The sequence below is a fragment of the Clytia hemisphaerica genome, unplaced genomic scaffold (assembly GCF_902728285.1).
Source record: "Clytia hemisphaerica strain Z4C2 unplaced genomic scaffold, Clytia hemisphaerica genome assembly, whole genome shotgun sequence".
Taxonomy (NCBI): domain Eukaryota; kingdom Metazoa; phylum Cnidaria; class Hydrozoa; order Leptothecata; family Clytiidae; genus Clytia; species Clytia hemisphaerica.
In genome coordinates this window covers 191428-205381 of record NW_027103629.1, presented here as the reverse complement: position 1 = coordinate 205381, position 13954 = coordinate 191428, and the positions used below count along the sequence as shown (strand labels likewise).

General features: G+C 35.2%; 1 protein-coding gene across 1 annotated transcript in view; it reads right to left on the bottom strand.

Annotated features, from left to right (window-relative positions):
• Positions 1–11735, bottom strand: part of LOC136802562 (multiple epidermal growth factor-like domains protein 8) — a 33409-nt gene extending 21674 nt beyond the window's left edge. The window contains exons 1-15 of the mRNA XM_067059300.1: positions 11452–11735; positions 11172–11332; positions 10729–10959; positions 10186–10363; positions 9216–9307; positions 8886–9093; positions 8546–8741; positions 7244–7386; positions 6794–7105; positions 5898–6436; positions 4645–4863; positions 4330–4542; positions 2314–2405; positions 2083–2217; positions 1837–1941 (exon numbers count right to left, since the gene is read on the bottom strand). Coding sequence (XP_066915401.1) covers positions 1837–1941; positions 2083–2217; positions 2314–2405; positions 4330–4542; positions 4645–4863; positions 5898–6436; positions 6794–7105; positions 7244–7386; positions 8546–8741; positions 8886–9093; positions 9216–9307; positions 10186–10363; positions 10729–10959; positions 11172–11332; positions 11452–11611 — 2984 coding nt within the window. The 5' untranslated portion in view covers positions 11612–11735. The remainder of the gene's footprint in view (positions 1–1836; positions 1942–2082; positions 2218–2313; positions 2406–4329; positions 4543–4644; positions 4864–5897; positions 6437–6793; positions 7106–7243; positions 7387–8545; positions 8742–8885; positions 9094–9215; positions 9308–10185; positions 10364–10728; positions 10960–11171; positions 11333–11451) is intronic.
• Positions 11736–13954: the final 2219 nt, after the last annotated feature.

Sequence of the window (13954 nt, the reverse complement as noted above, 5' to 3'; positions counted from 1 at the left end):
CATTGATGTATGCTTATCAATAGTGATTCTTATACCGGGTGCACCAAAAAAAAGTATACAACTTTGTCGAGATATTGTGAGCTTCAGGATTTAAATTTTTTGTTCATTCTTTTTTTATCGCATAGAGGATGCTCTAACTTGAATTTTGAGCTGTCATACATTAGGTTTGAAAAAGTAATTCGAAAATTATTTTTGAAAAACTGACTTTTTTTTAATGTCGAAATTTCAAGAATTCATCAAAAACAGCGAGCAAACTTTTCTCTTGCCACTTACCTTCTTTACACATAAAAATACCAAAAAATGCAACTGTGTTCATCAAAAGTCGTTACAGAATTTAAGAATATGGTAAAACAAGCTATTCCCATGTGGAAAAGTATTTTTGTTAAGGATGAAAATTTTTTTTGGAAATCTCCAAGAGAGATGTGGTGTGCTAAGTGAGAAAATTTTTGAAAAAATAAATCACCATTCCTCAACTCGTTGCTCAAAGAACTTGGGTCTGCATTGAGTTTGCTGGTGTTGAAAATATTCATGACGTGTAAATAAGATGGACAAACCGTTGGCAAAACAAAGTGAAAAAAAAAGTGAAAAAATGAAATTGTGTTTTTGTCATTTTGTCTTATTTATAGCGTGATTGCTGTTTTTAATGATTTTTTGAAATTTCGACATGGAAAAAAAGTCAGTTTTTTGGAAATAACTTTCGAACTACTTTTTCAAATTTAATGTATAATAGCTCAAAATTCAAGTTAGAGCATCCTCTATACAATAAAACAAGAATGAACAAAAAATATAAATCCTGAAGCTCACAATATCTCGACAAACCTGTATACTTTTTTTTGGTGCACCCGGTAGATAAACATGCGTTTTTTGAGCCAACAAAATTTTTTTGAAAAAATCTACTTGAGCCATCTTTTACCTATGGTACCCTACTTTCATGCAAAAAATCAGAAAAAGTTAATGATTCAATTTTTCACAAAGTCCAAAAAACCCGTTCTTTAGCCGTTTTTTTTTTTGAAAGTCAGGCTCCGTCACATTCGAGGGTTTATAGTTATGCATCTTTGTGCAAAAAATCATAAAGAATCAAAGAGGCAATTTCATGTCTAAACACACACATTCTTCAAAAGTAAGCTCTCATGAGCAAAAAAAACATCTATCTCATAAAAAAAATTGAGTAATTTAACTAAGAACATTGATGTATGCTTATTAATAGTGATTCTTATAGATAAACATGCGTTTTTTGAGCGAAAAACTTTTTTTTGAAAAAATCTGCTTGAGCCATCTTTTACCTATGATGGTACCCTACTTTCATGCAAAAAATCAGAAAAAGTTAACGATCCAATTTTTCACAAAGTCCAAAAAACCCGTTTTTTAGCCGTTTTTTGGCCCAAATTTCCCCCTAATTTTTTTTTTTCGAAAATCGGGCTCCGTCACATTCGAGGGTTTATAGTTACACATCTTTGTGCAAAAAATCAGAAAAAACTAATGAGCCAAGGAAAGCTAATAACGAACGAACGAACGAACGAACGGAAAAACGAACGGACAAAGGTTAATTTATAGGACCTCCACCCCACCGGGGTAGGTCCAAAAATGGACATTAAGGGCCTGTTGAGTATGTTGATTGTTCTCAGTGCCGTAGCAACTGGGGGGGGGGGCTATGTTTAGAGTTCAACTTTTCAAAATTTCCCCCCACGGGCTAAACCATGGTTGGCCCTCACGGTGTCACTAAACTTCAGTCCCCCCCCCCCAATATGAAAGTGCTTCCTACGGCACTGGTGGATTTTTGGACTTTGATGGATTCTTGAGTTCTTAGGTGGATTTTGAAAAATAAAGAATTCGAACCTGCCAATCAACGGATTGTTTTCATTGAAGCACCACCCACAACGCCATTCTTTTATACAGCTTGCACAATCAGATAAAGCATTGCAATCAACCGTCCTTGGAGTACTACAAAGAAAAAGATATACCATATCATCATCATTTTATCCACTCGAATAACTCTTCTTCTTTGTAGATGATGGACCAAAAATAGACAAAATTGTGAATGTAAAAGAGCAAATGAGCGGGAAGAAGTGTAGCGTACCATACCTGGTAATCGAGCGATAACAGTCGGAAAAGAGGTTTTGCGGGTGATAGTCAGCGAAAGAAAGACATTTCTGACGCCCGCTACACCAAAAACAACCAGTCTTTTCCCCTTCAACACAACTTTCCAATGTCTCAAAACTGAAAGATGAGATTTAGAGTACGAATTAAAGAAATATCTATAATTGCAAGACAAGAGCGAAAGATGATTACAAAGCGAAGATGAAGGCAGCTTACCTGGTGCAGCCATCATGACATTGAGTGATCTTTGATTCGCTGACCAAATGCTTCATTTTACACTCGTTCTTTTGCCAAGCACAAAATTGATCCTAAAAATCAAAAGCATGATGTTGGAAAATCAAGATACAGTAGTGTCACCAAGGGGAAAAAAATCGTTCGATTTAAGGAAACTTTTAACGTTTTAAAGTTGGTGAAAATTCTCTCCTTTTTTTTGCAAACAAGCTGAATAAAAAAGTACATTCAATGTATTTAGGATAATGAAAGTCTAAACAATTCGCCATAGTGATTTTTAAGCATCAACTAACTACTTAGGCGGTGGTTACACGTAGCCGGGGTGAAATTCACCCCGGGGTGAAATAAAAAAAAAATTCACCCCGGGGTGAAATTCACTCCGGTCTATAAAGAAAACACTGTTTCTGTATACACGTATTTAGGCGGGGTGAAATCGTTTTTAGGCGGGTTGAACTCACCCCGGGGTTGATTTCACCCCGGTCCTGAGGACCGGAGTGAAAAATTTTTTGAGAATTTTTTTTGCTAATTTTTGCAGATTTTTACATGTATACACAATTTCTTTTTCACCCCGGGTTGAATTTAAAAGTTATCCATGATTAAAGTCTGTTCACGATAAGTGTGCACTCTTTTTTCTTTTACCTATAGTTTTTGAAGGAATTCTTCAATCTTTACAAATTTGGTATCATTGGAAAGATATTAGTTAGTGGAAATATTTGAAATCAAGAAATCTTTGAAAAAATCCTAAAAATGAAGATTTAAATGAAGAAGAAAAAAATGAAGATCTTGTAGAAAAGTGCTATAACTATCATTTTCACTGAAGTGAATCCTTGATCATCGAACGTCATCACTGTGAAAAAAATTCTCCAAAATAATCATTCAGTCAAAAGATATCAAACAAAGTTATAAGCTGATTGACGTCTAAAAACGTTGTTTTCTGCTGTTTTCTGCTGTTTTTTGAGGTCAATCAATTATTAGCTTTGCATCATAACTTTATATTGAATAAGTATTTTAGTAAAATTTCTTCAAAGTGATGACCTAAGATCAAAAAATCTCTCCAGTGAATATGAAAGTTATAGCACTTTTCTACAAGATCTTCATTTTTTTCTTCTTTATTTTCATCTTCATTTTTAGAATTTTTTTAAAGATTTTTTTATTTTAAATTGTTCCACTCACAAATATCTCTCTAACGATACCAAATTTATAAAGATTGAAGAATTCCTTCAAAAGTTATAGGTAAAAGAAAAAAGAGTGCACACTTATCGTGAACAGACTTTACGTTTTCACGCCGGGGTGAAAATAAATTAAAATTTTCACCCGGACTGAAAAATAGGGTTTTCACCCCGCCTTTCGCCGACGTGTATCCCAAAATGATTTTCACCCCGGGGTGAATTATTTTTCCATTTCACCCCGGGGTGAATTTCACCCTGGTTACGTGTAACCACCGCCTTAGACTAGTAAACTAGTCGGTTATTACTTATAATAAAACTGTCAATCAAATAATGTAAATACTAATTAAATATTCAGCGCGCGTGAGAGAAAAGGAAAATAACTAGAAGCTTCTTCCAACGCCTCTTTTTCTTCACCTAAAATCGTAAGGAGAGACATACAGATTTCTGTATGTCTGACCCGTTCGGGATTGCATTTATTTTTCTTTCTGTTTATTGCATTTTTGGAAATGCTCATTTATTTATATGCTCTCATGTTTAATGTTACTATAAAATATCATTTAGTCAAAAAAGTTGGATGGATTCTCAAAAACCTAAAAAAGGTTGTAAAATTAAACAACGTTTTTTCAGGGAAGAAGCTTCTAGTCGTTGAAATTCAGAAAAGACACGCAACCTCACCTCTTCGATTCTTTTTATTTGGAGCTTGAATTTTTTGTATATGGGTCTGTTTTCAACTGACTAGTTTACTAGTCTACTAACTACTCAATCGGGCAAACAATTTCACCCCCTCCCCCACAAAGAATATTCAGAGAATGGTAAGAGACGGCTATTGTACCTGGTTGCATTGGTTACAAGTGAAGTAGTTTTGACATAAAAAACATTGCTCTTGTCGATGCTGTATGAACTGTGGTGCGCATGCATTTCTAGAGACACATTGATCGACACACCAACCACAGGATGCGTCTGTCAAACATCCCATGCATGAACGATGTTGAGAGCAACTATCAACACCGGCCAAAGGCTCCAAGTGTCGAAAGCTGATCAGCTTCTGCAAAAGAGTGTAAAAATGTAATTTAATGTTTGTTTTGATACTGAAGCCGCCAAATTAGTAAACAATGATTCCATTTGAACAATAACTTAGCAAACTTACGTAATCAGAGGATTCTGCGTTGATCCAGAAGGCGTGAAAAAGGAGATGTTTTCTGTTGGATTCTTCCGTCTTCTTCAACCATACATCGAAATTGTACCACACATCTCGACCACCCTGTTGCTCATCTTTGACCGGGAAAATGGCCGTGAAATCTGGTCGTCCCTTCAACGTCTCGTCTTTGATACTGTCTGGAAAGCGAATCCTTTGGAACAATTCACCCTAAAACACATGAAAAAAAAACACACAAATGAAAAAAATCCCTTTTGGAACAGCGATATATTTTTATAGGCCTTCTACCATATGCTTTAACTTTTACAGTCCAACCAATAAAGATATCATTTAGATTCTGTTTAAAGATTTTGAAAGATAAAGGGCTGCCCTTTAACATTATTGCCGGTTTTGCATATTCCATAAAGATTTTATCTTAAAATCTGTGCTGAAGAAGATTTTTTTTTAATATTTCAAATTTATATTGTCAATACCTACATTCAAAATTTGAATGTAATAATAATGCTATACAAGTTCGCAGGCCACCGTGCGAGCACATGGGCCTCTATGAACCACTCTTTGTACGGTTTACAATTTTCTTAAGGTAGAGTTTTTTCCTAGGGCTCCCCCTGACTTTAAATTTGAAGTTTGCGTCCTTTATTGAAGTATTCATTCTTTGGGCTATGAAACACCACTCTTTGATTGTCTTCCTTTCACTTTTCGTAAGACCTTCTGTCACTCGGAAGGGTATTTTTAAGGGTAATCCTCCTTTGGTGATTGCCTTTAACACTGTATTTTTGTCTTCTTCGTTTGCAAATCGGACATTTATTGGTCGAAGGCGTTTCTCATCTTCTCTTTACTTCGAAAATTTTTCCGATTCTTTCAGTTTCTTCGATTTTTATATTCCTTAAGCGTAGCATCATTGGTAAGACTTTTTCATGAAGATATTCTTTGTCATAGATTTTTTTGAAGATGGTTAAATAAATAGTTTAGAAGTTATCAGCACTTCAAAATTTTGAGTTTTAAGCGATTTTAGCTGGGTTTTATGTCATGTTTCACAATAAAGTCATAAAACCTGATCTGGACAACCTATGACCCTGAAATTTTGCCAAAAGTCAGAAAGTTTCAAGTCCTTTAAAAAATTTTTCTCAGAGATATACACAAAAGCACTCCAGCGTGGTAGTTTCTACCCCCTCCCTGGGGCTAAAAGGGTTAAGCAAAACAGCGACAAGCAAACAATTAAAAGCGACAAAAAATTAAAATACCATGATGGTTGAGCGCTCTTCTTTTGATACCAGCATCGTGATATTGACAGAAGAATATCTCAAGTAAAGTTCTATTTGAGCATCGAAGCTTGCTTCTAAAAAGGGATGGATTTTTCCTTTCCACCGCACAAGCATTTTCGCTTGAATTTCATCATTCTCTAATGTCATTTCGGGTTTAACTCGAACAGCTTCTGGGTGGAGGTAGTTAGGAGGGTTTGAATATTTGATTTCAGTGAGTCCAGGTGGCGTGTCCTTGACTGCACATTCGACAGGGTGGCGGATCAAGCCGATAACTGCATTGTTCCACCAATGAACAGCTGGTTCTTTGCAAGCAGTCGAGGCTTTCAGTGAATCATAACACTGACTATCCAAGGGACACCACTGACATCTTCCTTGAGAGGAACAAACCTCGCACGTTGTGAAGACACTGCATTGGGTGGAGCAAATAGATGTGGAGCAACCAGAGGGCGGATAGGCGGAAGCATGACATTTTGATTTCCCGTCGCAATATTGACAATTTGGATCGTCCAAACAATGTTCTTTGAAATACGAAACAAGAAAGGACTTTTAAAGGTTTGCAAATATTACACGTATGAGTACTTTAATGTAATACATTGATTATGTTTTGATCATAAGAGCAAATCGACTACCCACTGTTGGTAGTAGACAAATTAAGAAGCAATTAAAACACAACAGTCATGCATGTTCATTTTTCGATCACGTTGTTTTGGAAAGGACAAAAAAGTTTAAAAATATAATTAATAATAAAGTTGGACGTGTAAAAAACGTCTGTGTTAAATAAAGCCCGTTGAGTAACCCGTAAAAAAGACCAATGGCATAAAAAGTTACAGGTTAATAGGTGGACAAAAAGAAATTGATGTTGACACCGAACTGACCTTTGTTGATGTAATCTTTGCAATGTGAAGCAAGTGGAAGGGTTGTGTTTGTTTGACTATCCACCATGACAACTGACAAGGGTAGTTTGTATGCTAAAAACAATGAAGAGGCTTGGATGTTGTCGAAACCACCAGTGATAAGCAACGTATGGTGGTCCTTCATGGTCATTGAGTGTGAGTAAATGGCTCTCTTGTGAAATACATTGGATATACTGCCACCGTTTGGAAGTAAGGCCTCTGGTTTCGTCCATTGGTTACAATCAAGATTGAAAAAACGCAATCCGTTGAGTTCCCCACATGATGAAAAACCACCTGTTAAGAAAAAGCAAGGGGACAAGTCAATACAAGATTTTAAGTTTAAGATTGGAAACAAGGAAAGACAGGTACTGAAAAGAAATCAAATATTTTCCATTTTTCATACAACCTGTCAGAAATGGATCAAAACATTACCGTAAGTGATGAAATAATTGCCAGCGATAACACTTTTATGAAAAGCAGTAGCAACAAAGGGGTCACCAATTGTTGGCAACGTATCCCATATATTGTTCACAATGTCGTACAAAAAGAATTTGTTTGTCATCTTGGAAATTTTCCTAAAATTAATATTCGTGAGATTAGTTTAATGATCTGGCATGCAGCTCCTTTCAACTTTGGGCACTTACTAACAACAAGAGTTTCATGGTGTTGAAAACTAAAGAGATTTTCACGTCAATAGAGACGGATTTTGAAATTGATTGATTGAAAATAGCTCTTAATCCTAACCTCTGCTAATTTCACAAGCTATATTTCCGCAAAAAAAGAATCCGCGTGCAGCTAATAAAGGTCAGAAGGGGTAATGTGAATAAAAATCCCCACTGACATAATTGGTAATTGTCTTTATGCATCAGGATGGGGGGTCGGTACTAAGTTGTGGGGGCCAGTGCTGGGTGGTGGTCTGATAAGGTAAGTAAAAAACAACTCAGTACATGGTACTAAGTGGTGGTCCTAATTGAAAAAAACATTGTATGTATCAAGGGACTAAATGGTGGTCTCAATACCAAATATGAGGCATCAAGTCAGTACAGTATCTGGTATTCAAAATCCTGAAAAATCACAAAAAAATTCTTATTATAAGCAGTCTATATTTATGTCTTACAATTTTATTAGGACGTTTATTACGTTTATTGTTTATCAAACTTCTTTTTTTTGTTTTCCCCTGGGTGTCATAGTAGGCCTGATTAGTGTAATTATCGTGCAAATTTGGAACAAAGCAACAAATTAGGACCAGACATGTTTAAAAAAGTCTTCTATATATATAGTTTTTCAAGAGCTGTCAGATTCTATAATTGATTTTGGCCTAAAATGAGTTCGAAATTTCCATAAGAAATGAAGTTAGAAAAAAAAGTTTTTTAGAAAATTTCAAGTAGGTGTACCAGCAATTATCATTTCTAAGAAATAAAGGGTGGTATACCTATTTTGAGGGAGGAAATCAACTTATTACAGGGTACTTAATGGTGGTGTGTCATTTCTCAATGGTGATATCAAGATTGTACCGTGTACTAAGGGGTGTTATACCTATTTTAAGGGGTAAATTCAACTTAGTACCAGGGTACTAAGTGGTGGTGGTCTCAGATAAATTTCAAAAAACAAGAAAGTACAACTTTTCAGCACTGGTCCAGTACCACAACTTAGTACCCCCCCTGTATGCATAGCTATCAATTCAGGTTAAACTAGAATAAAGGGAAAAAGAAAGTGAAGGACATCACACGTTACCATTGAGATGAAGGGTGATAGCCTCCATGGATTACAATAATGTTCGTTCCAGGATAAAATTGTGCTGTGTGACCGAACAATCTCATATCAGAGCTCTTTCCAAACGAAGGTTTCTTCGTAGTCCACTGTTTTTTATACATATCAAATCGGTGAATATTTGTAGAGAAAGTGTCGTTTGATGCGTCATCTACACGCCCTGAGAGAGAAAGTAAGTTGACAACTTTTTAAAAATCACTAAGAAGTTCCTATACATACATATATAAGGACAGCGTTGAGCATCTCAAAGAACATCCCAAAGACCCAACAAACGAAGAAGTTTATCGTGTAGAAGAAACTATACCTCCAATAACATAAACAAACTCGTTCCAGTATACAAGGGCATGACCAGCATGCCCTGGTATGGAAGAGTCTTTACTGACAAGATTCCACAGCAAAGAAGTTACATTGAAGAACCAAAGTTCATTGGAAAGAGACTTGTTTGACAGCTCTCCACCAAAAAGCAGAAAGCCATCCTTGTATTTCGCACTTGCACATAGAGATACACCAGCCTAGAAAGAGTGAATGTGAAATAGATTACTAGCAGCAGAAATTAAGATTATTATCAAATAATTGGATGATAAAAAAGGCTGCGAGGAAGATCAAGACATGAAAGATTTGCCAAAGTACTTACAGGTTGTTGCCCGTGCGAATCAACTGTGTCCCATTTGTTCAATTTGAAATCAAAATATGGCAAATCGTCCAAAACAGAACCAGCAGAAAGTCCTAAATAAAGAAAAAAAGGTTAACAGTTAAACTCGAGCTTCAGAATAAAAGATATTAATAATAAATCCAGATTTAGTCTCTTTATATTTGGAATTTTCCATTCTTCACTTACTCTCGGCCTCCCATGGACGCTTAATCATTTTCATCCCTCTAAATTTGTCTCAAATATCCTGGCTCCAGGAAAACCATTTTCCTTTTCTTTGAAATCCATCACTCGATGTACCTTAAGGGAATAAATTTTCCCGGGGATTATATTTCGCGAATTTTCGCGAATTTCGCCTTTTTCGCGAAATATAATCTCGCGAAAATTTTCAAATTCTCATCTCTCGCTAAATTTGCGAAATTCAATCCTTGCGAAAATTAAGTTTTCTACACTAAAAGTTCTTTCAGCTAAGAAACTCTCTTAAATGAGTCTAGCCATTACTCGAATGTCTCTATGATTCGAATAAATTTTCATTCCTCGTAGCCGTTTGAGTTATGGAGACTCTACTGTACACATAAAATCTCGTAATCAAACTAACGAAAAATGTGAAAATCTGAAAAAATTCGCCAATTCGCGAAATTAAATCCTTGCGAAAATTTACAATCGAAGTTACTCGCGAAAATAAGTCCCGCGAAAATTAGATTATTTCGCGAGGGAAGCTGTCTCGCGATAATTAGTTGTCGCAAAAATTAGTCCCCTTGAGGTAGAAGGAAACTGGTATGCTGTAACCTTTGTTTTTAAAATTGTATCTGGAATCAAGGAGTAATGTGCAACTTTTAGTATTATGAATCGAAATTCATCAGAGTTCTGCAGAGTTTGTATATTATAGTTTGTAACTCCTCAAATGATGAAGCCTTCTTGAATCTAAAGTAAAATTATACGTAGTAAAACATACCTCCAAACAAAAACAATCTATCAACAGATGAGATATACTCTGAAACATGACCAGCACGTTTCTGCAATGAAGAATATTCACTGATCTGATACCATCGGTTAGGGTTGGTATTAGGTTTTTTATCTATCACGCACGAATCCCCATAAAATTCATCATTGCAGGAACACTTTTTCTCCGTCTGCAAAAAGACAAACAATTAATGACTATTTTCACAGATATAAGTAATCTGAATTCTCCTGATCAGTGTCCCCTATAAGTCCATGACACTAAATATCTGACCAGAAGAATTCTATATAATATGGGAAGAGTGAAACCCTATATGGAAAGAGTATTATAGGTTTTTAGTGTAGTTTAGCTAGAGGTATAACTGAGTTACCATGAGTTAAAGTTAGGTTGTCACTGCAATTTTATTTCGACCTAAACTTAGTTTTGATAGTTGCTTAAAAAGGGAGATAGATAGATATGAAGAGTTAAGCTGTAAGAGGAAGGGATATCATTTCAAGACTTTCAAACACTGAATGAAACTGTACAATGAAAACTTACCATATTACAGATACCATTTCCACTACCTTGAAAACATACATTGGGACACATTTGAAACTGGCAATGATCGCCAAAAGCGGAACCGGTGCATTGACATTTGCCATCACTTTGACAGGTACCAAAGGTATGAGTAACATTGTTTGAACAATTCATCGGACATTTGTGTATGAAATATGTCAAATTAAACCCATCATAAGCCGTATTGCCGTCAGTACTCAGAAGAATGTATACCTGAAACATCACATTATAAATATGCTTCGACTGTATGAAAGCAAGATGAATTACAACTACAAAATGTCTTTGTTGTACGTGAATGATATCGTTTGCCGTTTCTGTTTGTACCTAAGTATGAAACCTATCATCGAAAAATGCTGCTTTCATCATACCTATCTCGGACAAAAATGATTATAAATAAAACAAAGTGAAGAAGAAAATTATCTTACTTGATTTTGTGTGGAGGAGAGTGTAATGTCAGTTTGTGAGCCAGAAATGGTGGCAAGAAGAGGTGATTGAGATGAATTACCATCGTGTATATGAATATAATCGTATGTGCATTCAGTATAAAATGAGGTGAAGTGAATTGTTACTACTTCTGGTGGTCCCCCTAGAATTTATAAAAATGTTAATAAAAATCTTCAACTTGTTAAATCAGAAACATTGGCCTCAATGTTTGTTGATCAAGCATGATGATATAATGCGACAAGTAGAATGAAAAATAAATACCTTCTATTAACCATTCACATGACAAATCATTTTGGTATCTATCATATCCATCTGTGACTATGCCAGTCTTTTCAGTGAAAATCTTGCGATTTTGTAAACAAGGTTGTGAAAGTACGGCCTGATACCAGACAAGACAAAAGTAAAGGGAATAGAAAATCATGTTTATTGAAAGTCATATTCAATCAATTATTGCAGATCCATTAAAACACATTTCACTTTTTATTCTTTGCCTTTTCACTAAAAAAGTGGATAAGAAAAAAATCTTGAAACAGTTTAACACGAGTAGAGGTTATTGGAATAGGGCAAAATTGATAGGAAAAAAATATTAAACACATTCAATACTCTGTTGCAGATTTTATATAACCATAGTGACAAACTCATAAATTATTCAATTTTCTCAAATGAAAGAATGTTCAGGGACGTTGCTAGACCTAATGAATGTTCATTGAAGGAAGAAATTAGAACAGAATTAAAAAAAAGGAATTCTTTACATCACTATTCGCTTTTCATACAATATACAATAAGTACATAAATTTATTTTTTGACAAATAATCAAAATTCTGCTTATTTAGCGAACCTATTGAAGGACTTATCGTATCGGCTTATAGAAAGCAAACCAAAGTTAAGTCAATTAAGTATCTGAAAAAAATACTTGAAAATAATCTTTTCAAACGCCCGGAGTCTCTAACACCACGATCTTGGACCCAGCAGTTATTGAGACCTAATTCCAAATTCTGTGTATCAATGTTGTGTTTGAAAAGGAATGAACCCTAATCTACAAAATTAGAAATGAGGATGCATGGTGTGATGAATGTTTTTCCTAAGCTGTTAAAAATGAAAAATCTTGTGGCCCTGATAATATTTCTTCAAAGGATTTTAAATTACATGAATCAACGTCAGTTTCAAGCCTTTTCCAAGTTTTTTTGTAAAGGTGTTGAGCATGGTCCCTTTCCCTAAACTTGAAAAACTGCAAGGGTATCCTTTATATATAAAAAAAAGGATCATAGAAAGATTGTGGTAATTATCGTCCTATCTCACTGTTATCTATACCAAACAAAGTCGTTGAGAAATTCATTTGTAATGCTCAAGTTGGTTATTTGGAACCGTTCAATCTCAATGGAACTTTTTCAAACAGAGCTCTTGTGAAGATCTTCTTCTTTATATGACAGAGAAATGGCTGAAATCTATTGATTCAGGAAAGGTTGTTGTTGTTTTATTTATTGACTTTCAAAAAGCATTCGATAGTGTAGCTCATCCTATTTTGCTTAATAAACTGGCTGGGTGTGGAATATCTGGATCATTTCTTGAGTACATAATATCCAATTTAGATTATCGCTCTCAGTATAGGATAATCAACGGTATTTCATCAGATAGAGCAAATGTTTGATAAGATGTACTAGAGGGTTGTCTTCTAGGTCCTAATTGCTTTTCATCGTACATCAATGATATGCTAAGTGAAGTCAATCCTAATGATGGAGAGCTTGATATTTTTGCAGAGGACTCAACTGTTTTTTAGAGGTAGGCGCCACTGTTGTTTAACAGTGGCAAAAATGGGTGTTGCTGCCAAAAAAGTTGAAGTGTGTTCAAAGAGAAATTCTCTTACGACACACCCAGGTAAATGCAAAATTCGCATGATTTCAAAGAAGCCTTTTATTGGTCCCTTCCAGGCTGTAAAACTAAATGTTAAAGTCGTCCCCAATACAAAATGTCTAGGCATGACAATAGACCAGTATTTAAATCGAGAAGCACCCAAAACATTTAAACTCTTCAAGTTACACACTTGAAATTTTCAGCAATGAATACTCCAGGGAGGGCTCTAGGAAAAATCAATTTTGAGTTTTCAAAAATTTCCTTTAAATCCATAATGGCATCCTAGAAATTGAGTTTCGTTAAATGTTTCGTAATTTTGTTAAATGCCAATATTTCAAGCTAAAACCTGGTTTTCTTGGGCCAAAATCAAGATTTGTAGGAAATTTCTGAAAACTCAAAATTGATTTTTCCTGGAGCCCTCCCTGAAGTATTCATTGCTGAAAATTTCAAGTGTGTAACTTAAAGAGTTTAAAAGTTTATGGTTCTCAAAAATGCTGCTTTCATGCACTTTGCTACTAGAACCAGAGAAAATCAACCTCTTTAGTCTGAAATTTAAACATTGAGTGATCTTGCTGGGGTTATTTTGTTATTTATGCTGAACACCAGTACAAGAAACCATTTTTAAACCATTTGACCCTTCCCTGGCCTTTCATAGCCTAGAAATGAGCAAAAAATGCAAAAAATGCGAATCAAAGACCCCATGGGGAATGCTGGACTTTTTATCTAGGAGGTTATAAAAGTAGCGCAAAATGCCTACTAATGGATTAAATTTTCACAAAAAATACTACACTTTGAATTTTTGACATCATGCTAAAAAGAAGTTGATAATCAAACCCTAATATTGCTTTAATTGCCTGGTTCAACGCTGCCTCCAGTCTGAAACTTCCCCCTTTATTTACAGTAATTTTCTCAT